General features: G+C 44.8%; 1 protein-coding gene across 2 annotated transcripts in view; it reads left to right on the top strand.

Moving 5' to 3' along the window:
• The window catches only part of HIP1R (huntingtin interacting protein 1 related), a 62,472-nt gene extending 42,733 nt beyond the window's left edge, over positions 1 to 19,739 (top strand). Inside the window, exons 19-32 of one of the 2 annotated variants that reach the window (XM_077159702.1) lie at positions 15,440 to 15,587; positions 15,734 to 15,820; positions 16,186 to 16,293; positions 16,425 to 16,561; positions 16,812 to 16,922; positions 17,102 to 17,160; positions 17,560 to 17,590; positions 17,661 to 17,723; positions 18,074 to 18,174; positions 18,294 to 18,399; positions 18,568 to 18,691; positions 18,784 to 18,845; positions 18,981 to 19,187; positions 19,346 to 19,739. In XM_077159702.1, the coding sequence (XP_077015817.1) occupies positions 15,440 to 15,587; positions 15,734 to 15,820; positions 16,186 to 16,293; positions 16,425 to 16,561; positions 16,812 to 16,922; positions 17,102 to 17,160; positions 17,560 to 17,590; positions 17,661 to 17,723; positions 18,074 to 18,174; positions 18,294 to 18,399; positions 18,568 to 18,691; positions 18,784 to 18,845; positions 18,981 to 19,187; positions 19,346 to 19,393 (1,392 nt within the window). In that variant the 3' untranslated portion in view covers positions 19,394 to 19,739. Of the gene's footprint in view, positions 1 to 15,439; positions 15,588 to 15,733; positions 15,821 to 16,185; positions 16,294 to 16,424; positions 16,654 to 16,811; positions 16,923 to 17,101; positions 17,161 to 17,559; positions 17,591 to 17,660; positions 17,724 to 18,073; positions 18,175 to 18,293; positions 18,400 to 18,567; positions 18,692 to 18,783; positions 18,846 to 18,980; positions 19,188 to 19,345 lie in introns of those variants that run through there. The other variant, XR_013175531.1, reaches the window with a different exon arrangement.
• Positions 19,740 to 25,627: the final 5,888 nt, after the last annotated feature.

Here is a 25,627-nt window from a genome sequence, read left to right as displayed (position 1 = left end):
AGTTCTGATATGTTGCACTCTCATTTTTATTTGTCTCCAAATATTTACTTATTTCTCTAGTAGTTTCTTCTTTGACCCACTGTTTGTTTAAGAGTGCGTTATTTAATCTCCATGTATTTGTGAAAGTTCTGCTTCTTTGGTGGTTATTGATTTCCAGCTTCATTCCGTTGTTATCAGAGAAAGTACCTTGAATAATTTCAGTGTTTTTAAATTTATAAAAACCTGTTTGGTACCCCCAGCATATGATCTATCCTGGAGAGCATTCCATGAGCACTAGAGAAGAATGTATATCTTGGTATTTTGAGATATAATGATCTATATATGTGTTAGGTCTAATTTATTTATCATATTGTTTAAGTTCACTATTTCCTTGTTGATCCTCTGTCTGGTTCTATCTATAGAGGAGAGAGTGGTGTATTAGTTTTGTTGATACAACAATGTGCAAGCACGTACATTCTTAACATACAAACATTCCATACATGGTGTACAATCAATGGCTCACAGTATCATAACATAGTTGTATATTCATCACCATGATCATTTTTTAGAACATTTGCATCACTCCAGAAAAAGAAATAAAAAAAAAAGAAAAAATTCATACATACCATGCCCTTACCCCTCCTCTCATTGATCACTACTATTTCCATCTATCCAATACATGTATTTTTTAATTTTAACATTTGTTCCCCCTATTATTTATTTTTAATCCATATGTTTTAGTCATCTGTCCATACCATAGATAAAAGGAGCATCAGAGACAAGGTTTTCACAACCACACAGTCACATTGTGAAAACTTTATCATTATACAATCATCTTTAAGAAACATGGCTCCTGGAACACAGCTCTACAGTTTCAGGCACTTCCCTCTAGCCTAATACACCTTAATCTAAAAAGGGGATAGCGATATAATGTGTACGAATAACCTCCAGGATAACCTCTCAACTCTGTTTGAAATCTCTCAGTTCCTGACACTTTATTTTGTCTCATTTCTCTCTTCCCCCTTTTGGTTGAGAAGGTTTTCTCAATCCCTTGATGCTGAGTCCCAGCTCATTCTAGGATTTCTGTCCCACATTTCAAGGTGGTTTACACTGTTGGGAGTCATGTCCCACATAGAGAGGGGGAGGGCAGTGAATTTGCTTGCTCTGTTGGCTGAGAGAGAGGCCACATCTTGGCAGCAAAAGAGGTTCTCTGGGGGTGACTCTTAGGCCTAATTTTAAGAAGGCTAAGTCTGTGTTTTGCGGGGATAGGTTTCATATGAACAAACCCCAAGATTGAGGGCTCAGCCTATTGATTTGGTTGTCCCCACTGCTTGGAAGAATATCAGTAGTTCTCCAAATGGGGAAGTTGGATTTTCCCCCTTTTTCAGTACCCCCCATGGGGACTTTGCAGATACTTTTTTATTCACTGTTCAAATCACTCTGGGATTTATTGGGGCATCCTTCTGGACAAACCTACAAAATCTCCTGCCCTCTTCAAGGTTCCATGTACTTATGGTGTTCAATTAAACTGGCCATATAAGTTATATTAGGAAATGCCCTAGTCAAAATATAAATTTTGTACTAAATAAGCATTTTTTTGCTTTAGTCTCACGCACAAGTTAACATTTTAAAATGTGAATTACCCTGTATTTTCAACACCCTCCAATATTGACATTCCTTTGTTTTTCCTCATGCAAAAACATTTTTTAATTTGTACATTTAGTCACTATTATTGTACACTCTAGGCATTCCTAGATTATACCATCTCAGTCTTTATCATCTATCTTTCTGATTTCATTTGCACCCCCAGTCCTCCTCCCTCTAACGTTCTCACATTCAGCTTCATTTGGTGTGCTAACATTATTGTGCTCCAGTTACCCCATATCTACTCTATTTCTATCTCCTGATGGTCTCTGTTCTCAGCTGAAATTCTCCAAGTTCTATCACTAATGTTAGTTCACGTCTGTGAGATCATGCAGTATTTGTCCTTTTGTTTCTGGCTAATCTCATTCAGTATAATGTCCTTAAGGTCTATCCACGTTGTTCCATGCTTCATGAGTTTATTCTGTTTTACAGCTGCGTAATTTTCCATCATGTGTATATACCACAACTTGTTTAGCCACTCATATGTTGATGGACATTTTGGCTGTTTCTATCTCTTAGCAATTGTAAATAATGCTGCTGTAAACATTGGTGTGCAAATGTCCGTTTGTATCCTTGCCCTCGTGTCCTCTGAGTAGATACCCAGCAGTGGTATTGCTGTATCATATGGCAGTTGGATACTCAGCTTCCTGAGAACCCGCCAAACTGCCTTCCACAGCAGTTGTATCATTTTACATTCCCACTAACAGGGATAAGTGTGCCTCTTTCTCCGCATTCTCTCCAGCACTTGTTGTTTTCTGGTTTATTGATAATGGCCATTCTGGTGGGTGTGAGATGATACCTCGTGGTTTTGATTTTCAATTCCCCAATATCCAGGGAAATTGAGCATCTTTTCATGTGCCTTTTAACCATTTGTATTTCCTCTTCTGAGAAGTGTGTGTTCATGTCTTTTGCTCATTTTGTAATTGGGTTGTTTGTCTTTTTGTTGTTGAACAATCTCTTTATATATTCTGGATACTAGACCCTTTTCTGATGTATTGTTTCCAAATATTGTCTCCCATTGTGTAGGCTGTCTTTTTACTTTCTTGACAAAGTTCTTTGATGCACAAAAGTGTTTAATTTTGAGGAGTTCCCGTGTATCTATTTCTTTCTTCAATGCTCATGCTTTCGGTGTAAGATCTAGGAAACTGCCTGCTATTACAAGATTTATAAGATATTTCCCTACATTTTCTTCTAAAAGTTTTATGGTGTTAGATCTAATGTTTAGGTCTTTCATCCATTTTGAGTTAATTTTTGTATAGGGTGTGAGATATTTATCCTCTTTCATTCTTTTGCATGTGGATATCCAGTTCTCCAAGCATCTTTTATTGAAGAGACTGTTCTGTCCCAGGTGAGCTGGCTTGACTGCTTTATCAAAGATCAGTTGTCCATAGATGAGAGGGTCTATATCTGAACACTCTGTTCGATTCCATTGGTCAGTATGTCTATCTTTATGCCAGTACCATGCTGTTTTGACCACTGTAGCTTCGTAATACGCCTTAAAGTCAGGTAGTATAAGACCTCCGACTTCATTTTTCTTTCTGAGGATATTTTTAGCTATTCGGGGCATCCTGCCCTTTCAGATAAATCTGGTTATTGGTTTTTCTATTTCTGAAAAGTAAGTTTTTTGGATTGTAATTGCTATTGCATTGATCTATAAATCAATTTAGGTAGAATTATATCAATTATAATAATATGTATATGGAAGATATATATATCTTCCACATATTTAGGACTTCTGTGATTTCTTTTAGCAATTCTTGTAGTTTTCTTTGTATAGGTGTTTTGAATTCTTAGTTAAAGTTGTTCCTAAATATTTTATTCTTTTGGTTGCAATTATAAATGGAATTTTTTTCTTGATTTCCCCCTCAGATTGCTCATTACTAGTGTATGGAAACACCACATATTTTTGAGTGCTGATCTTATAACCTGCCACTTTGCTGTACTCATTTATTAGCTCTAGTAGTTTTGGTGTGTATTTTTCCAGGTTTTTGACATATAGTATCTTATCATCTGCAAACAGTGAGAGTTTTACTTCTTCCTTTCCAATTTTGATGCCTTATATTTCTTTTTCTTGTCTAATTGCTCTGGCTAGAACTTCCAACACAATGTTGGATAACAGTGGTGATAGTGGACATCCTTGTCTTGTTCTTGATCTTAGGGGGAAAGTTTTCAGTTTTTCCCCACTGAGGATGATGTTAGCTGTGGGTTTTTCATATATTCCCTTTATCATGTTGAGAAAGTTCCCTTCTATTCCTATCTTTTGAAGTGTTTTCACCAAGAAAGGATGTTGAATTTTATCAAATGCCTTTTATGCATCAGTCGAGATCATTTGGTTTTTCTGCTTTGATTTATTGGTATGGTGTATTACATTAATTGATCTTCTTATGTTGAACCATCCTTGCATACCTGGAATGAATCCTACTTGGTCATGGTATATAATTGTTTTAATGTGCTGCTGGATTCGAGTTGCAAGAATTTTGTTGAGGATTTTTAAATCTATATTTGTTACTTTTACGTACTTTTCTTTTCTTGTAGGATCTTTGTCTGGCTTTGGTATGAGGGTGATAATTGGCTTCATAGAATGAGTTAGGTAGCCTTCCCTCCTCTTCAATTTTTTTGAAGAGTTTGAGCAGGATTGATACTAATTTTTTTTTTTTTAATTTATTTATTAATTAAAAAAATAAAGAAACAAAACAACGTACATAATCAGTAATTCAAATATCATCACTTAGTTGCATATTCATCATTTCTTAGAACATTTGCATTAATTCAGAAGAAGAAATAAAAAGACAATAGAGAAAGAAATAAAACGAACACAGGAAAGAAAAAAAAAAAGATTATACCTACCATACCCCTTACCCCTTGCTTTCATTGATCACTAGCATTTAAACTAAATTTATTTTAGCATTTGTTCCCCGTTATTTATTTTTATTCCATATGTTCTACTCCTTTGTTGACAAGGTAGATAAAAGGAGCATCAGACACAAGGTTTTCACAATCACACAGTCACATTGTTACAGCTGTATCATTATTCAATCATCCTCAAGAAACAAGACTATTGGAACACAGCTCTACATTTTCAGGCAGTTCCCTCCAGCCTCTCCACTACATCTTGAATAACAAGGTGATATCTACTTAATGCATAAGAATAACCTCCAGGATAACCTCTGGACTCTGTTTGGAATCTCTCAGCCATTGACACTTTGTCTCATTTCACTCTTCCCCCTTTTGATTGAGAAGATTTTCTCAGTCCCTTGATGCTGAGTCTCAGCTCATTCCAAGATCTGTGTCCCACATTGCCAGGAAGGTCCACACCCCTGGGAGTCATGTCCCACGTAGAGAGGGGGAGGGTAGTGAGACTGCTCGTTGTGTTGGCTGGAGAGAGGGGCCACATCTGAGCAACAAAAGATGTTGTCTTGGGGGTGACTCTTAGGCCTAAATTTTAAATAGGCTTGACGTATCCTTTGCGGGGTTAAGTTTCATATGAACAAATCCCAAGACTGGGGGCTCTGCCTGTAGCTTTGGTTGTCCACACTGCTTGTGAGAATATCAAGAATTCAACTTGGGGAAGTTGAATTTCTCCCTGTTCTCACCCTAATTCTTTCTTGAATGTTTGGTAGAATTCACATACTCCTGGACTTTTCTTTTTTGGGAGCTTCTTAATGACTAACTCAATTTCTTTACTTGTGATTGTTTTGTTGAGGTTGTCTGTTTCTTCTTGAGTCAGTGTTGGTTGGTTGTTCATGCCGTTGTAGGAAGTTGTCCATTTTATCAGTGTTGTCTAGTTTATTAGCATAAAGTTGTTCATAGTATCCTCTCATTACCTCCTTTATTTCTGTGGGGTCAGTGGTTATGTCTCTTCTTCCACTTCTGATTTTATTTATTTGATTCCTCTCTCTTCTTTTTGTCAACCTTTCTAAGAGTCCATCAGTCTTATTGATTTTCTCATAGAACCAACTTCTGGTTTTGTTGATTTTCTTGATTGTTTTCACGTTCTCAATTTCATTTATTTCTGCTCTAATCTTCATTATTTCTTTCCTTTTGCTTGCTTTGGGGGCAGTTTGTTATTCTTTCTCTAGTTCTTCCAAGTGAGCAGTTAATTCCTTGATTTTTGCTCTTCTTTTTTTTTTTTGCCCTTCTTTTTTGATATAGGCATTTGGGGCAATAAATTTCCCTCTGAGCACTGCCTTTGCTGCATCCCATAAATTTCGATATGTTGTGTTTCATTTTTGTTTGCCTCAAGATATTTACTGATTTCTCTTGTAATTTCTTCCTTAACCCACTGGTTAAGAGTGTGTTGTTGAGCCTTCATATTTGTGAATTTTCTGGACTTCTGCCTATTATTAATTTCAAACTTCATTCCTTTATGATCTGAGAAAGGGTTCTGTGTGATTTCAGTCTTTTAAAATGTATTGAGGCTAGCTTTGTGACCCAGCATATGGTGTCTCCTTGAGAATGGTCCATAAGCACTTGAGAAAAAGGTGTATCCTGCTGTTGTAGGGTGTAATGTTCTATAAATGTCTAGTAAGTCTAGTTCATTTATTGTATATTTAAATTGTCTATTTCTTTATTGATCCTCTGTCTACATGTCTGTTCATTGATGAGAAATTGAAGTCTCCAGCTATTATGGTAGATGTGTCTATTTTTCTTTTCAGTGTTTGCCTCATGTATTTTGGAGCGCTCTGAATCGGCGCATAAATATTATTGTCATATCTTCTTGTTGAATTGTTCCTTTTATTAATACATAGTGTACTTCTTTATCTCTTTTAATTGTTTTACATTTGAAGTCTAATTTGTTGGATATTAGTATAGCTACTGCTTCTGATTGTTGTTTGCATGAGATATCTTTTCTCAACCTTTAACTTTCAACCTGTGTTTATCCTTGGGTCTAAAATGCATCTCCTGGGGTGGGCCACTCCATGCCGGAGACTTGGGTTCAATTCCTGGTGCCTGCCCATACATAAAAATAAAAAATAAAATAACATAAAATGCGTCTCCTGTAGACAGCATATAGATGGGTCCTGTTTTTTAATCCATTCTGCCTGTGTTTGTGGTTTGATTGGGGAGTTTAATCCATTAACGTTTTGTATTATTACTGTAAGGGCAGTACTTTATTCTCCCAATTTTGTCTTTAGGATTTTACATGTCATATCTAATTTTTCTTCTTTTTACCTTTAGTGGTAGTCTTCATTCCTACACTCTTCTCCACACCTCTCTGTCATGTCTTCTCCTATCTGTCTCTAGTGATCCCTTTAGTATTTCTTGCAGAGCTGTTCTGTTAGTCACAAATTCTCTCAGTGATTTTTTGTCTGAAAATGTTTTAATTCCCCCTCATTTTTGAAGGATAATTTTGCTGAATATAGAATTCTTGTTTGGCAGTTTTTCTGTTTTAGTAACTTAAATATATCATCCCACTGTCTTCTCGCCTCCATGGTTTCTGCTGAGAAATCTACACACAGTCTTATTGGGCTTCCCTTGTATGTGATGGATTGCTTTTCTCTTGCTACTTTCAAAATTCTCTCTTTCTCTTTGACGTCTGACATTCTGATTAGTAAGTGTCTTGGAATACGTCTGTTTGGATCTATTTTGTTTGGGGTACGCTGCACTTCTTGGATCTGTAATTTTAAGTCTCATAAATTTTCAGTGATAATTTCCTCCATTAGCTTTTCTCCTTCCTTTCCCTTCTTTTCTCCTTCTGGGACACCTGGAACACGTATATTTGTGTTCTTCATGTTGTCATTGTATTCCCTGAGTTCCTGCTCATATTTTTCCATTCTTTTCCCTGTATTTTATTTTGTTTGTTGGATTTCAGATGTCCCGTCCTCCAGTTCACTAATCCTATCTTCTTGAAATCTAACATTGTAGGTTTCCATTGCTTTTTTAATCTCTTCTACTGTGCTTTTCATTCCCATAAGTTCTGTGATTTTTTTTTCAGACTTTAGATTTCTTTTTGTTTGTCCCTTGCCTTCTTTATATCTTCCCTCAATTAGTTGATTTGATTTTTGATGAGATTTTCCATGTCCGCTCAAACATCCTGAATTAATTGTTTCAACTCCTGTATCTCATTTAAATTGTTGGTGTGTTCCTTTGACTGGGCCATATCTTCAGTTTTCCTAGTATGATTTGTTATTTTTTGCTAGTGTCTAGACATTGAGTTTCCTTAATTAGTTTATTCTAGAGATTGCTTTCACTTCTTTTACCTAGGGTTTTCTTGCTGGATGAATTTGTTGTCTATCTGTTCTTTGACATTCAGTTCAGCTTTTTCTGGACCTCTAGCTTAGGTTTTGTTTAACAGAGAAGAATTTTTCGGTTCTCGTTTTCTTGTTTCTTGCCCTGCTTGTATGGGGCCTTTTTACCCCCACCCTTAGGAGGGTCTATGTAGGTATTATAGACCCCAGCCAGATTTTCCCGGACCAAACTGGCCTCCTATCAGGGAGAAGGAGTCACCTGCGTCAGTTTTCCCTGAGGGTGAGACCCAGCAGGTTGAAAGACTTTCCTGTGAAGTGTCTGGACTCTGTTTTTCTTATCCTGTCCAGTAGGTGGCGCTTTTCTGCCTATGGGTCCCACCAGCATAAGATTATGCAGTACTTTTAACTTTGGCAGACTCTCCCTGCTGGGGGCGTGGTGGAGACGAAGGAGAGGTTGTAGGCTGGCTTCAATTGCTTCACGTTTCCAGACCCTGGGGTCTGAATTCCTTGAGGGGGGATTCCATCTGAGCTGGGCCCCACCCCTCTCCTGGGGAAGGCACAGCCTCCAGACAAGCTCTTGGAAAAGTTTAATTCTGCCCTTGTCTAGGACAGTTGGAGCCTGAGAAGCCTCGCAGTTGTATTGAAAGAGTAGTCAAGCCGTAGAAACACAGCCTCAGAAAAAAAAAAAAAAGACAGAAAGAAAGAGCAGGACCCCCATTACCTTGGGTTTCCAAATCAAGAGCTTAAGTTGGTATGTTGCTCTGTGTTCCAGGTCCTATGTGCCCCCTCCTTTCCTTCATGTCCAGACCCTTTCAAGTATTTTGTGCTGGTTTTAACCAAAATAATATCTTGTTGTTTTCTTTTCCCATCAATCCTGCCCCTTCTGTGCCAGGGCAAAAACAAGCAACCTCGGTTTTTCTTGGCGGTTCAGCTGAGCTGGGGATCTATTTTTAGTAATCAGAATTTGTTAACTCCACAACTGGAGCTTGGTTGGGCTCAGCCCCTGCTGCTGGTGAAGTCTCTTTCCTTCCCCTTTGGGATCCAGCCTGTGGGGGAGGGGTGCCAGCCTCTGCAGCTTTGGGGACTCATGATTCTGGGTGGGCTCGCAACCAGTCCAGCTTGTCAGACTGGTGTCCACTGTGTGTCTGGTCACTGATGTGGCCTCAGCAGTTGTTCTGTACTGGTCCTGGCTATTTACAAGTGCTCTGCAGGACAAAGCCGCTATCTTGGACCTCCCTCCCATTAATATTGTTGAAACTTCTGTTGCCTCCCTCAGTTTTGCCAGTGTTTGCCTCATGTACTTTGGAGCTCCTTGGTTGGGAGCAAAAACATTTGTGATTATTTCTTCTTGGTGAATTGTCCCTTTTGTTACTATGTAGTGCCCTTCCTTCTCTCTTATGGTGTCTTTACATTTAAAGTTTATTTTTTTTCTGATATTAGTATAGCTACTCCTGTATTCTTTTGATTTCAACTTCCATGGAACTCCTTTTTCCATCCTTTCACTTTCAGTCTATTTTTCATCTTAGGTCTAAGGTGAGTCTCTTATAAGCAGCATATGTAGATGGATCTTTTTTTTTTTTTTTAGATGGATCATATTTTTTAATCCATTCTGCCAATCTGTATCTTTTAATTGGTGAGTTTAGTCCATTAATATTCAAAGTATTACTGTAAAGGCATTTCTTGAAGCCACCATCTTATCTTTTGGATTTTGTCTGATCTATATATGTTCTTTTCTCTCTTTCTCTTTTTTAGCCTTTAAGTTGCCATTACTGGTACTTTTCAATTCTGTGCTCTCCTCCAGCTGTTTGTTTCCTGTCTCTTTTTTTTTTCTTTTTTTAACCTCAGCTGACAGAACTCCCTTTAGCATTTCTTGTAGGATTGGTCTGTTGTTGGCAAATTCTCATGGACTTTGTCTATCTGTGAAAATTTTAATCTTTCCCCTGCTTTTGAAGGACAACTTAGCTAGATAAAGAATTCTTGACTGGAAGTCTTTCTCTTTCAGGATCTTAAATATATCATACCACTGCCTTCTTGCCTCCATTGTGCCTTCTCTTTAATATTTGACAGACTGATTAATATGTGTTTTGGAGTAGGCGTATTTGGATTTATTCTATTTTGGGTTCATTGGGCTTCTTTGATTTGCATATTTATGTCTTTTATAAGAATTTGGAAGTTTTACACCCATTTTATCTCAACTAGCCCTTTTCTCTTCTTCTAGGACACCAACGATTGTTATATTTGTGTACTTCGTGTTGTCCATCATTTCCTTGAGATCCAATTCAGATTTTTCAAATTTTTCAAATTTTTCCATCCTTTTTGTCATTTGTTTTTTGGTATGTTTGAATTCAATTGTCTTGTCTTCTAGTTTGCTTATTCTTCTGCTTCTTCAAGTTTGCTGTTGTGTCTCTAGTATATTTTAAATTTCCTAGTATCTTTCATCTCTGTTATATCTGCTGTTTTTCTGCTTATTCTTTCAAATTCTTCTTTATGTTCTTCTAGTGACTTTTTTTATATCCTTTAAGTTTTTAGCCAACCCAATGAATTATTTAGTTGATTTGTATGAACATATTTGATTAGTTCCAAAGTCTGTGCCTCCTCTGCTGTTTTAATTTGGTTATTTGGCTGGGCTGTTGTAAATGCCTGCATCTTCATGTTCTTTGTGATTTTCTGTTGGCTTCAAGGCACTTGATGATCTTTTTTTAAAAAAAACATTTTTAATTGTAAGATATAATATATATATATATAAGCAATAGTTTTTTCTTTTCTTTTCTTTTCTTTTTTTTTCTTTTGGCCTTGGCAGGCACTGGGCATTGAACCCAGGTCTCCAGCATGGCAGGTGAGAACTCTGCCACTGAGCCACCGTGGCCCACCCAAAAAGCAATAGATTTTCAAGTACATTTTAACAAATAGTTATAGAACAGATTTCAAAGCATTGGTATGGGTTACAATTCCACAATTTGAGGTTGCATCTATTTTTAATTGGATTTTTTAAATTTTTATTAACAAAACAGCATTCAAAGATGAACATTCTTAACATCTGAACATTCCATACATGGTGCACAGTCGTTGGCTCACAGTATCATCACAGTTGTATATTTATCACCATGATCATTTCTTAGAACATTTGCATCACTACAGAAAAATACGTACCATATCCCTTACCTCTCCCTCTCGTTGACCACTAGTATTTCCATCTACCCTATTGTATATAGATATGTATTTTTTAAACATGGGCAAGCACCGGGAATTGAACCTGGGTCTCCCACATGGCAGGTGAGAACTCTGCCACTGAGCCACCATTGCCCACTCTTACCCAATATATTTTAACGTTTGTTCCCTCTATTTTTTTTTCTATACCCCTTACCACTCCCTTTCATTGATCACTAGTATTTCAGTCTACTCAGTTTGCACTTGAGTATCTTGATAGGTAATTTTGAAAGTTGATTTTCCCCAGTCATATTAGGTTTTGTATCTGCTTCAGATTGTATTGAAGGTCTCCTTTTGCACTTGATTCATCAGTAATTCCCTGCCAAACCAAGGCCTGGACCTCATGCAAGGGATGCAACTCTACTTGAGGATCTGTTAAAAGCTAGACAGACAATGAAAGGGAGGGGTAAGGGGTATGGTATGTATGATTTTTTTTCTGTTTTCTTTTTATTTCTTTGTCTGAATTGATGCAAATGTTCTAAGAAATGATCATGATGATAAATTTACATCTGTGTGATGAAAGAAATAAAAGAAGGTTCGTATTGTATGTTTATTGGTTTCATTTATAAAATTTTTTTAAAAAAAGCTAGACAGGCAGTTTGCGAAACTGTAGTTTCCATTTTTCTTTTCCAGCAAATGGCAATCTTGGGCCTCCTCTTCCCCTCAGGTCCACTTCTTCCCAACTGAGGCAGCTGGGTGAGCAGAATAGTGACACAGTGTGATTCCAGCCAGTTCTGCTCGTCCTGTACACACTGAAAGGGCCAACCCAGGGCTCAAGGTTGGGCAGTGGGCACCTCAGCAACAGTTTTGCTTGTGGGTCTGATGGGTCTGGTGGCCCCCAGGCTCTTTCTTGGAATGACCTTGAGCTATGGGACTGGTTATGTCAAGCTACGCCTGTCCACAGGTAAGCAGGAAACCTGCTGGCCCAGCAGGGTGTGAGTGGAGAGTGGCGTGGGGTGGAGGTCAGGGTCTCTTATCCCAAGTGAGCTCAGGGGCAGGGACTTTCCTGGGCACGACCTTTAGTCCCTGACGGAGTCCTCACTGAGCCCACTTTGATCATGTTGAGGAAGTTTCCTTCTGTTCCTGTCTTTTGAAATGTATTTATTAGGAAAGGATGCTGGATTTTGTCTAGTGTTAATGTAGTGTATTACATTAATTGATTTTCTTGTGTTGAACCACCCTTACCTAGAATAAAATCCATTTTATCATTATATATGATTCTTTTAATGCGTGTTGGATTTGATTTGCGAGTATTTTGTTGAGGATTTTTATATCAGTATTCATTATTGAGATTGGTTCATAATCTCATATTATTTAGCTTTGGTATTAGGGTGATCTTAACTTCATAGAATGAGTTAGATTGTGTTCCCTCCTTTTCAGTATTTCTTTGAAGAGTTTAAGCAGGATTGGTATTAAATCTTCCTGGAATGATTGGTAGAATTCACCTGTGAAGCCACCTGGTCCAGGGGTTACTTTGTTGGGAGGTTTTTGATGACTGTATTAGTCAGGGTTCTCTAGGGAGACAGAACCAACATACAAAAGAAGAGCTGTAAATATGAGATTTATAAAGGTGTCTCATGCAATCATGGGAATGGAAAAGTCCAAAATCTATAGGGCAGGCTTTGAAACTGGCAGTTCCAGTGAAAAGGGTCTGGACGAACTCCACAGGAGAGACTCAGTGGCTGAAAAAGGAGTGAAAAAGTCTCTTTTCTCCCTTAAAAGCCTTTGACTGATTGGATTATCTCATTGTGGGGGTGGGGGGGCACGCCTTAATTGCTCACAGATATAATCAAACACAGATGCAGTCAACTGATTGATGGTTTAATACACCTTCCAGTGCATCAGCCAGCCACAAAATATCCTTGCAGCTATGGTCAGGCCAGTGCTTGCCTGACCAGACCACTGGACATCATCACTTGGCCAGGTTTACATCAGAATCTAACCAACACGTTGACTAATTCAGTCTCTTTACTTGTGAGATTGGCTTGTTGAGGTCTTCTGTTTCTTCTCCACACAATGTAGACCGTTCATGTATTTCCAGGAAGTTGTCCATATCGTCTAAGTTGTCTAATTTGTTGGCATACCAGTGTTCTCCATATCCTATTAGGAACCTTTTTTATTTTTGTGGGGTCAGTAGTAATGTTCCCCTGCTCATTTCTGATTTTACTTATTTGCATCTTTTTTCTTTGTCATTTTAGCTAAGGGTTTGTCAGTTTTATTGATTAACTCAATGAACCAGCTTTTGGTTTTGTTGATTCTATTGTTTTTGTTGCGTTGTTATTCTCGATTTCATTTATCTGTGTTTTACTCTTTGTTATTTCTTTGTTTCTGCTTGCTTTGTGATTAGTTTGTTCTTTTTTGAGTTCCTTCAGGTGTGGACTTTTTGCTTTCCTGATGCTGTCCTTTGCACAAAAGTTGTTTGTTTGTTTGTTTTTAACATGGGTAGGCCCTGGGAAATGAGCCTGGGTCTTCAGCATGGCAGGCGAGAACTTTCTGCCTGCTGAGCCACTGTGGCCCTGCATGAAATTTTAAATATTAATGAAGTCCAATTTATTTGTTGTTGCTTGTGTTTTTGGTTTAAAGTCTAAGATTCCATTGCTTACTACACTGTCCTGAAGGTATGTTTTCTTCTAAGAGTTTTATAGTTTTAGTCATGTTTAGGTCTTGGATCCATTTTGAGTTAATTTTTGTTCATTATGTGAGGTAGGGGCTCACCTTCATGCTTTTCCTGTGAATATCCAGTTTTCCCAGCACCATTTGCTGAAGAGACTATTCTCTCTCCATTGAATGGATGGATGTTCCACCCTTGTCAAAAAACAATTGGCTGTAGTTGTACTGGTTTATTTTTGAGTTCTGAGTTCTATCCCATTGGTTTATCAGTACATCCTTTTGCCAGTACCGCACTGTTTTGATGACTACAGCTTTGTAAGAAGTTTTGATACCGGGGTGTGTGTCTTCTAGCTGTGTTCTTTCTCAAGATGGCTTTGGCTTTTGGGGGCTCTTTGCTCTTCCATGTGTCTTTGATGGTTGGTTTTACCATTTCTCTAAAGACGACTGGTGGAATTTTGTTTGGGATTATGTGGAATCTGGAAATTAATATGAGTAGAATTGAAATCTTAATATTTAGTCTTCTGGTCCATGAATGAAGGATGTCCTTCCATTTATTTAAGTCTTTGATTTCTCTGAGCAACATTTTATAGTTTTCTGTATATAAATCCCATTCTTTAATTACTTTTAGTGAGATATAGTTCATATGCCATGCAGTTCACCCACCTGAAGCATACAGTTAAGTGGTTTTTACAGTATTCACAGGGTTGTGCAACCATCACCTCAAACAATTTGAGGACATTTCCCTCAACCCCCGAAACCTGGTTACCTGTCAGCAGTCAACCCCAGTCCTTCCATCCCCCCCCCCCCCCCCCCCCCCCCCCCCCGCCGAGCAGCCATCACTCTGTGTCCCATCTGATTGGATTTGCCTGTTTTGGACATTTCATGTAGAAGGAATTATACATGGGAGCTCTTGTGTCTGGCTTCTCTCAATTAACATCATGTTTTTGCAGTTCATCCATGTATTCAGAACATATCAGTGCTTTTTTTCTTTTTTATGGCTGAATAATACTCCCTTATATGTCTAGACCACATTTTATTTGTGTGTTCACCAGTGAATGGACATTTGGGTGTTTCCACCTTTTGGCTATTGTGAATTATGCTGCCATGATCACTGGTGTACATGGTTTTGTGTGGCCATACACTCTCATTTCCATTGGGTCTATACCTAGAAGCAGAATTACCAAGTTAAATGGTAACTCAATGTCTTGCCTTGAAAGGAACTGGCAGGCTGCAGTGGCCCTTGGTGGCTCAGCAGGCAGAGTTCTCGCCTGCCACACTGGAGACCCGGATTCGATTCCTGGTGCCTGCCCAAGCCAAAAAAAAAAAGGAATTGGCAGGCTGTTTTCACAGTGGCTGCACCATCCTCCACTCCCTCCAGCAATGTGTAGGGGTTCCAGTGTCTCTACATCCTCATTGCCCTTTTGTTATACTCTTTCTTTATTATAGCCACTGTAGTAGGTGCAAAGTGGCATCTGTATGTGTTCGTATCTCGGTGGCTTTTCACTTACAGTTCCCTAATGGCTAATGATGTTGAGCATCGTGGCCATTTGGAGAAATGTCTATTCACATCCACCGTTCGTGTTTTAATTGGGTGGTTTGTCTTTTCACTGCTGAGTTCACTCCACTCTTGAGAGGGGCTGCCCAGCACTGGGGGGAATGGAAGGGGGACCTGTCCTCAGCAGTTCCCCCCACCCAGCCAAAGATGACTCCCTTCCTACAGAGGGTCTCTGCTGCCCTGGGTGTCCTGGGTCTGAAGTAGGGGGATGTGCCTGGGCCTGGGGGTGTCTGAGTTGCTCTCCCTCCCCCGCCAGGAGTCCCAGGAGCAGGGGCTGCAGCAGAAGCTTCTGGACGAGCAGTTTGTGGTGCTGCAGGGTGCTGCTGCCGAGGCTGCGGGCATCCTCCGGGATGCCGTGGGCAGGCTGGACGACCCGCTGCACCTGTGCTGCACCAGCTCCCCAGGTGGGAGCCAGGACCAGCCCTCAGCCGACCCCTCCTTCCCTGCCTCACCCACCCATTCTCACCTCTTTCCCACCCCAGCCAGGGGCCGAAGGGGGCTGGGGCAGGGCCAGGCTCCTCCAACCCCACTGCCCTCACTGTGTTTGCAGGCTACCTGGTGAGCCGGGCCCAGGCTGCTTTGGACTCCGTGAGTGGCCTGGAGAAAGGCCACGCGCAGTACCTGACCTCCATGGCAGGTAGGTGGCAGCAAGGGCGGCACAGGACACTTGGCACGGAGAAAGGATGGGAGGTAGTGTCCAGATTCCAGCAACTAGGGCTGCGTCCTGCCTTTCTGGGGGATTTCTGGGTGGTAATAGGCACTTGTTGGAAACAGCAGTTACAGCCTGGCCGCACCCACCGTGAGCCCTGCCCCTGGGCTGTGCGGGGCCACCCAGGTGTCTGGGGCCAGCCTCTCCTGTCTGCTGTAAATTGGAGGTCTTGGGACCCAAGTCTTAGGGGTGCTGGAAGATTTAGTAAGACGAAGCGCTGGTGGGCCCCAGAATGGCCTCTTGCCGGCTCCCCACCCGCCCACTGCCTGCGCTGACTGCCCTGTCTGCTCCAGATGCCTCGGCCCTGGTGGCCGCCCTGACCCGCTTTGCACACTTGGCTGCAGACACCATCATCAACGGCGGCGCCACCTCCCACCTGGCCCCCCGCGACCACGCCGACCGTGAGTGCCCCAGGCAGCTGGGCTGGGGCCTGCAGACGGGCCCGGGTCAGACCCAGACTGGGGCCTGGAGGGGGCTCTTCTGGGGTTTTTGGGGGTCCCACTTGATGGCCCTCCCCCCTCTGACTGCTCAGGCCTGATGGACGCCTGCAGGGAATGTGGGGCCCGCGGCCTGGAGCTTGTGGGGCAGCTGCAGGATCGACAGGCTCTGCGGCAGGTCCAGCCCGGCCTGGTGCGCGGCCCCCTGGGGAGTGTCCTGCTGCTGGCCCAGGTGAGGCGGGCGGCCGGCGTCGGGTGGGGTGTTTGCGGGAAGCCCAGGCTAGGCTTGGGCCTCGGCCTGCTCTGCAACAACCCTTCCCCCAGGTGAGTCTGAGTGGTGTTTGCATGTGGAGCCACAGGGACTGAGCGCTGCCCCACCCCCGGAGTCCTGTGGCCCCCCCACCTCTTCCCCAGGTACCCAGTGGGGGGGTAATAAGAATCTGCCCCTCTCTGACTTCTCTGGATTTCCACCCCCACCCCAGGAGCTGAAACCCAAGAGCCTGGACGTGCGTCAGGAGGAGCTCGGGGCCATGGTGGACAAGGAGATGGCGGCCACATCTGCAGCCATCGAAGATGCCGTCCGGAGGATCGAGGTGAGGCCCAGGGGCCTGGGAGTGGGTGGCCGGTGGGGGGCCCTTTCTGTCCCACTCTCCCCAGGGAAGGCACGGATGGCAATTTTCCAGGCCTAAGTCAGCACAGGGCGACGGGAGGGGCTTTTGGGCTGGGGCTGCACGTCCCCTCCCGGCCCCTCACGGCTCCTTGTTGGGTCCAGGACATGATGAACCAGGCCCGCCACTCGAGCTCCGGGGTGAAGCTGGAGGTGAACGAGAGGTGAAGGCCCCCATTTCTGTTTGCTCTCCCCCAACCCCCAGCCCGAGGCAGGTCCCCCCCAGCCTGTCCAGGTTCTGAGCTGCTTGTTTCTCCTGGCCGCTATGGCACTCCAGAAGGAAGGTGCTGGGATGGTCAGAGCACACACGCCTCCCTGGGGTGGGGCTGCCCCCGACCCGGCCAGACCCTGCCCTGCTAAGCAGTCCGATACCCCTGCCCCACCAAAGTCCCCTTCCTCGTCCCCATCCTGCAGAGCGTCCCCTGCCATGTACCCCGCTGCCAGGCCTGCCCTGCTGAGGCCCTGCTGTGGGCAGGGGCCCCCCTGGTTCCATGCAGGTGATTCACCTAGGGGGTGGCTGCCTTTCTCTGTCCCCCACCTCATCTCCTCCCTCTCCTTCCCAGGATCCTTAACTCCTGCACAGACCTGATGAAGGTGAGTGGTAGGCTCTGCCTGGGGGACCCCCCTGCTCACCCCAGACTGACATGCATCTTGGTCTTTGCAGGCCATCCGGCTCCTGGTGATGGCGTCCACCAGCCTGCAGAGGGAAATCGTGGAGAGTGGCAGGGTGAGCCGGGCAGGGGCACGTCCCCACGGTGCTTCCCGGGCTGCCCAGCCCAGGCCCCTGCCCGCAGCCCTGCCTCTTACGGTCCATGCGGCCAGGGCAGTGGGGGATAGATTCCCGGAGAGGACAGACCCCAGAGCCCTTTCCTCCCAGACTAATCTGCCCACCTCTTTGGGCGGAAACCCAAGCCCAGTCCCCACACAGCGTGCCTGACCCCCCCCCCCCTTGGCCCCACTCCCCGAGGCCTCATGGCCTAGCCCTTGTGTGGGGGTGAAGAAGGGCTCCCAGCTGGAGATGAGGTTGGGTCCCTGTCCTTGAGCTGGTCACCCACCCTGCCCTCTTGTCGCCACCAGGGGGCGGCCACGCAGCAAGAATTTTATGCCAAGAACTCGCGCTGGACTGAAGGGCTCATCTCCGCCTCCAAGGCCGTGGGCTGGGGTGCCACGCAGCTGGTGTATGTCTGCAGAGGGCCAGGGGTCTGCTTCCTGCTGGGGGTGGGGGTGCGCGTGGGGTGTGGGGGATCCCTGCTGTCGCTGGCAGTCCAACCCCGGCCCTGACACGTCCTCCCCCCAGGGAGTCGGCGGACAGGGTGGTGCTCCACACAGGCAAGTACGAGGAGCTCATCGTTTGCTCTCACGAGATCGCAGCCAGCACGGCTCAGCTGGTGGCAGCCTCCAAGGTGAGGCCTCGCCGGGCATGTCCCCACCCAGCCATTTCCCACCCAGCCATATCCCCACTATGTCCCCACCGGGCTGAGTCCCCATGAGCCGCCCCTCAGGCTCCACCCTCACTCTGGCCTCACATGAGTGCTGGGAGGTCCCTGAAGTGCCCTCCCCACACTCCCCAGGTTAAGGCCGACCAGCACAGCCCCCACCTGAGCCGCCTGCAGGACTGCTCCCGCACTGTCAATGAGATGGCTGCCAACGTGGTGGCTTCCACCAGGTCAGGCCAGGAGCAAGTGGAAGACAGAGGTAAGTGGCCAAGGCCCTGGTGGGGGCAATGCAGGGCTGCTGGGCCTGGCGGGGGTGAGACCGGCCAACACTTACCCCCTCTCTGGGCACAGACACCATGGACTTCTCAGGGCTGTCCCTCATCAAGCTGAAGAAGCAAGAGATGGAAACCCAGGTAGGTGTCCCCAGGCCCCTGCCCCGTGACAGCTTGTTTCCTAGGGGGTCTGGCCCACTGCTCCCTGAGCTGGGCTTGTGCACAGGGAAGGAGGTGGAGAGGCCTGGGTCATGCTGTGTGTGTCTGGGGTGGCAGGTGCGGGTCCTGGAGCTGGAAAAGACCCTGGAGGCTGAGCGCGTGCGGCTGGGGGAGCTGCGGAAACAGCACTACGCACTGGCAGGGGCAGTGGGGGTGCCCGGCGAGGAGGAGCCCAGCCGCCCCACCGCGGGCCCCCGAAGCGGGGCCTCCAAGAAGCCGCCCCTGGCCCAGAAGCCCAGCCTGGCGCCCAGGCAGGACCTCCAGGTGCCACCATCAATGCGGGAGGGGAGGGGGCCCCTGGGTGGGGAGCCCAGCCCAGCCTTGCCTCTGTCCCCCTTCCAAGGGGCACTGGGGTGGGAGGCATGGGCACTGCATGCTGTACTGGCCCCTGTCCCGCTGACCGTGCACTTCATCCTCTGCAGCCCGACAAGAAGGACGCCACCCACCCTGCTCCACTAGTGGATTCATAGAGCCCCGGAGAGCCGAGGCCTTCAGCGCCGAGGCTGGCGGGAAGGCAGGGCCTGGCTGGACCACCCGGACATGGCCAGGAGCCTTCAGGGGACACCTGGCTCCAGCAGACAGCCCCGGCCCACAGGCTGGACCTACGTCCCCAAGGCCTGAAGCTGTGGCCCTGCAGCACGGGCTCTCTCCCGGGTGGGACGCTATCCTAGATGGGACTCTTCTCCCGGGTGGGACACTTTCCCCGGATAGGATTTTCTCCCGGGCACTTCCCCCGGATGGGACACATTCTCAGAGGTGGGAAGTCTCTGAGGCAGCCAGGTCCCAGAAAAATATATGGAACGGTCTTCCTGTTGAGTTAGCTCTCTTCTTGATAAGTTTACCTTCAGCACACTGGGTACGAGTCATGGACGGGGCGGTTTAGGGGAGGGCCTCTCCCACTGTCTGAACTCGGGGTCTATTAGAGATGAACAGCAAAACCTAGTCCAGTCCACAGTGGCTGCTGGGCTGCTGGCAGGACGCTGCCTCTGGCTTGGCCTTCTCAGGACACTCCTTCCTCGAATTTGGGGGTGTGAACGCTGGCTCAGTGACTGAACTCGGGCAAAGCAAGGCACTTATCCTGGGCTTGTGGGGGCCTCAGATGACACAGCTGGGGAGCCGATGGGCAGCAGAAGAAAATGTTGTCTGGGAAGGGAGGCCTGGCAAGTGCCTGGAGGCAGGGGAAAGGGGGAAGGGACTGGCACCACGTCCCTGGGAGTGGGGTGGCAGGGGCTTGGCAGCAGGCGGCACAGGTGCTGTATGGGCCCCAGAGTTTCCATGTCCTGGATGGGAGCAGCAAGGCCGGCAGTGGCCTCCTGTTTCCTGTTGCCTCCCGGGCTCAGGCCGCCCCAGAGGCCCTGTGCTGGCTGTCTTCCATCACTCACGTCTTTTCTTCCTCCCCCAGGCAGAGCTTTTTCCATCCCTCCTGAAGGTGGGGACTTGGCCCTGGGCCCCTCCAGCTCAGCCACAAGGGACAGCTAGGAGGCCAAGAACTGGCCTGTCCCTAGCAGGCAGGGGGTGCCTGTGCACAACAGGAAGCCAGTGGGCCTCTCAGGGAGGCAGTGGGACGCCCTAGGACTGCTGTTTGCAAACTCCAGCAAAGTAGCAGCACCCTGCCTCTCCGGATGGTGGGCCCCCACTTTGCCTGCTGGTCTGAGCTGGCCAGCGGTTGAATGGGTTGCAGCCATAGGCACACCCAGCGTGGTCGGTGGGGATGAGGTGGGCAGGAAGGGCCGGTGGCTGGACTGGTCCCCCTCCTGCCCTTTAACCTTTAGTCCTATATTCAGCAAATGCCAGCTAAGGTCAGGAGACAAACCAAAGGAGCTTGCTCTTTTGCCTCGTGTTTAGGATTTCCCTTGGGTGAGGCGTGACTTTGGCAGTAGAGCTCACATTGGGCTGCTCACACCACTGCCTTACCGTGAGGGGCTGCACCTGGCGTGTGCGTCTCCAGGGACCCACACTCCCTTGTAGCACCCAGGAGGGACGCTGGCCAGAGATCACTGGAACTTCCTGCAGATAACTGAGCATTTGGAACGACAGAGTTGTTAGTGTTGCTTCTGGTTCTGCCAAGAAGCATTCCAACTTTTTTTCTGTGGAAGATTAATGTGACTCGTGGCCCTGAGATTTTGTGCTTAACATTTCAGTGGCGACCCCATCCTTTTAAGTGGGAAGATGAGCGTCAGCAGCTTATGGCTTTTCTCTACCCACCCCAAGGCCTCCCCAGGGCCACTTCTGCACACAGCCTGGATCCCACATGGCCAAACTGGGCCCCACCAGGCCTGCAGCCTCCCAGGACCCCGCCGGGTCCCAAGTCCCGTCTTTCCCACAGTTAAGAACCAGCCTTGCTGAAAATAGGAGGGATGACCGCTGAGTTACTGCAGTTGAGAATTTACAGTTAAACTTCTTACCGTCTGAGCTTGTCAGTGGTGACCCCGACTCCTGGTTGCTTTGGGCTCCACACCACTGTGGCACCCATGGCCTCTGTATTTATTAAAGACTTAAGCACAGCTGGCCTGGTGACCACCTGCTTTTCCCAGGAATATCCACCTCTGAGGGCAGGCAAGGGGGCTCACAGTGGCCCTGCTTTCCTCAGGAATTGCCCCCTTTCAGTTCACCAGCAGTTGTAGAACAACAGTAGGAGAGGACGTGTAGGCCAGGGGGGAGGAGGGTGAGCCCTGGCGTGCAGCTCTGGCCTGGTTTGTCGCTGCTGTGTGATCTTGGAACGCCCCACACTCTGATCGGGGATGAACGGACTCCTCTTGTCCCCACCAGGAATGTCAGGTAGGATCATGAAAGTGCAGTCCTTTTTTTAAAATTTATTTGTGGTAACATAAAATATGACATAAAATTTCCCATTTAAGTCAGCAGCGTTCATCACACTGACTGTTGTGCTGCCATCAGCAGCACTCCTGCAAAGGCATTTTCCTTGCCCCAACAGAAACCCCATCCCTGCTAAGAATTACCTCCCACCCGATGCCCACACCTGTAGTCTTTCTGTCTGAATCAGCAGATCGTGAGGTATTCTGTGTGAAATCGTACAGTGTCTTTCTGGTGTCTGCCTTATTTCACTCAACATGCTGTCTTCAAGCTTCGTCAGTGTATCATGTGTCATAACTCCATCCCTTTTCACAGAGAATGCTCTGTTACATGGTTGGGTAGCGTGTTTATGCACTCCCTGTTGATGGATGTCTGGGTCATTTCTACCTTTTAGCAGTGAACACTGGTATGCAAATACCCGAGTTCCTGCTTTTAGTTCTTTTGGACATATACCTAGAAGTGGGATTGCCAGATCATAGGGACCTTAACTTTGAGAAACCTCAAAACTGTTTTCCCTCAAAGACTTCATTTTACATTCTCACCAGCATTTGAGGGCTCACCTTTCTCCCTATCCTCGCCTACATGTTATTTTTTTCCCTAATAATTGCCATCCTAGAGAGTGTGAAGTGGTATATCTTTGTGGTTTTGATTTGCATTTCTCATGGCTAATGATGTTGAGTATCTTCTCATGTGCTTATTGGCCATTTGTGTATCTTTGGAGAAATGTCTTTTTCTAAGTCCTTGGCCCATTTTTCAATTAGATTTTGTTTTGCCTTTCTGTTGAATTGTAGGAGTTCTTTACATACCTGAATATTCAACCTTTATCTGACATACAGTTTCCAGATATATTCCCCCATTCTTTACTCTTGTCTTTTCACTTTGATAATGTTACTGATGCATAAAGAGTTTTCCACTTAAAAGAAGTCCAGTTTATTTTTTCTTTTGTTGCTTGTGCTTTTGGTATAAACTCTGAAAATTCAATTCCTGACAATTCAATTCCTGAAGCTTTTCCCGTTTTCTTCTAAGATTTTTATAATTTCAGCTCTCATGTTTACATCATTGATCCATTTTAATTCCTCTGTAAGGTGTGAAGTCAGGATTCGTTTTCATTCTTTTGCATGAGGATATTCAGTTTTCCCAGGACCACTTGTCAGAGACCGTTCTCCATTGAGTTACCTGTCATCTTTGCCAAGTCAACTGCCCGTAGATGTGTGGATTTGTATTTTTCAACTTGCTAGTCTATTCCATTGGTCTCCATCTCTGCCCTTAAGCCATGAACACACTGTAATGATTACCATAGCTTTGTAAGAAGCTTTGAAATTAGGACTTTGTTCTTCTTCATAGTGGTTTTGGCTGTTCAGGGCCCCTTGCCTTTCCATATGAATTCTATGGTTGGCTTTTCCATTTCTGTGAAGACGGCTATTGGACTTTTGATCAGGATTGTGTTGAATCTAAATTATTTTGGGTAGTACAGACTTTTTAAAATAATTGTGGTAACCTATATACAACATAAAATTTCCCACTTCTTTCATGTATGCAATTCAGTGGTATGAACATTGAGTGTTGTTCTATGCTCACCACCCAAACTTTTCTGTCACCCCAAACAGAAACTCAGTGCCTACCAAGCATTCTACCCCCTCGTGGCCCTGGTAACCACTAATCTGCTTTGTTTCTAGGATTTGTATATTCAAGATATTTCATGTAAGTGAAATCATGTAACATCTGTCCTTTTGTGTCTGGTTTATTCCATTCAGCATGTCTTCAGAGTGTATCTGTGTTGTAGCAGAAATCAGAACTTCCTTTTCATAGCTGTTTTACTGTATGCATATACATTTTGTTTATTCATTTATTGGGTACTTGGGGTTGTTTCTATTTTTGACTACTATGAATGATGCTGCTAAGACTATTGGTGTACAAAAATCTGCTCAAATCCCTACTTTCAGTTGTTTGGGACATATATATCAAGAAATGGGATTGATCCCACTACAGCTGCTACGGTAGCTACACCACCACCAACTGTGTATGACAGTGTACAACAGGGCATCTTTACCAGTACTTAATTTGGTTATTTTTCTTTAATAGCCATTCTGGTGGGTGTGAAATGGTGTATCATTGTGGTCTTGATCTGCATTTCCCTGGTGGTTAATGATGGGCTTATTTCATGGGCTCACTGGCCACTTGAATATCTTCTTGAGAGAAATGTCTATTCAAGTCTTTGATCCATTTTTCAATTGGGTTGTCTTTTTGTTGTTGAAGTATCGACATCTTAACATTGCTTCCAATCCATGACAGGATGTTTTTCCATTTATTTAGGTCTTCATTAGTTTCTCCTAGCAATGTTTTGTAGTCTTCCATGTATGTGACTTATGTGCTCAGTTACATGTATTCTTAGATATTTTATTCTTTTAGTTGCTATTGTAAATGGGATTGTTTTGATATCACCTTTGGGTTATTTATGGTGGGTGTATAGAAACAAAACTAACTTTTGCATGTTGATCCTGTATCTTGCCATTTTGCTGAATTCACTTTTTAGCTCTAGTAGTGCAGGATCATGTCATCTGCAGAGTTTTACTTCTTCCTTTCCAGTGTGGATGCCTTTTCTTTTTCTTGACTAATTCCTCTGGCCATTAACTTCCAGTACAGTATTTAACAGCAGTGGTGAAAGTGGGCATCCTTATCTTGCTCCTGACCTTAGGTGGAAAGCTTTCCCATCTTTCACCTTTTTTGCATCAGTTATGATGACTCTGGGTTTTTCTTCCCCTTCATTCAACTGATGCGGTCTATTGCATAGATTTTTCTTGCATCACACCACCCTTACATTCCTGGGATAAATCTCAATTAGTCGCAGTATATATAATCCTTTTAATGTGCTGTTGGAATTGCTTTGTATTTTTCTTTGAGGATTTTTCCATCTATATAAGGAACATTGGTCTGTAATTTTCTTGTGATACCTTTATGTAGTTTTGGTATTAGGATGATACGGGCTTCATACAATGAGCTAGGAAGTGTCCTCTTCTCTAACTTTTTGGAAGAGTTTAAGAGGGATTGGTGTTAATTCTGTGCAAGTGCTTTGAACTTGCACAGAATTCCAAGTTCTGTAACTTTATGGTAATTTATGGTAGTTACATAACTTGTAACTTGTATAAGCATGAAAGGTACAGAAAAGGATCCAGCGTCTAGTTCTCATTTGTAAGGGAAAAAGAGCTTTTGAAAGCAGACTTTATTAAAGTGAACAATTCTTTCCACCAAATACATATAAGTGAAAACTGGCATTAGTTGACTACACTTAATTGAGCTGAAGGAAATGAAACTCGATTTGATATTAAGTCCTCTACTACGAGACCATTAACTCAGGTGTACTGGGCTAGAAATCAGAAGTCCTGGAGTCTGGTTGTGGCACCTCTCTACCCGCCGCCCCAACTGTTCAGTCTCACCTCAGTCACTGCCTGGACCTTCTTAAGAGCAAAAGGGCCCCCAGAGAGTAAGGAGGCTGAGTTCATAAGGAGGAGCCCATGAAATTTGTACTGTTAAGTTAAACATCCTCAGTGGGGGTAGACGACAGATTTGATAAGCTTCCTAGCAGCCACTCGAAAAACTGAAGCTATCAGACATAAATCCTCTAAACAAAAAAAACCCCGATTTCTCAGGAAAAGCTTCCTTCTTTCTGGTACCAGTACCACAGGGTCTGCACATCCCTCCAGGACAGCAGTGGGTCAGCTTCCACAAACCGCTTCTCTGTTCTTCACATTGCCGCCATCATAGTGAAGAGAACACACGGCTTCACGGTTCAGACACGTGGTTCAGGCTGGGGCCCCGAGCACAGGACAGTACTGCTCTGAAGAGCTGTGCACGTGATGCCAGACTAGTGGGATCTGTGTTCCTCCCCAGCC

Source organism: Tamandua tetradactyla, chromosome 5, assembly GCF_023851605.1.
Source record: "Tamandua tetradactyla isolate mTamTet1 chromosome 5, mTamTet1.pri, whole genome shotgun sequence".
Lineage (NCBI taxonomy): Eukaryota > Metazoa > Chordata > Mammalia > Pilosa > Myrmecophagidae > Tamandua > Tamandua tetradactyla.
The sequence above is the reverse complement of the archived record's forward strand: the minus strand, read 5'-3'. Positions and strand labels throughout refer to the sequence as shown.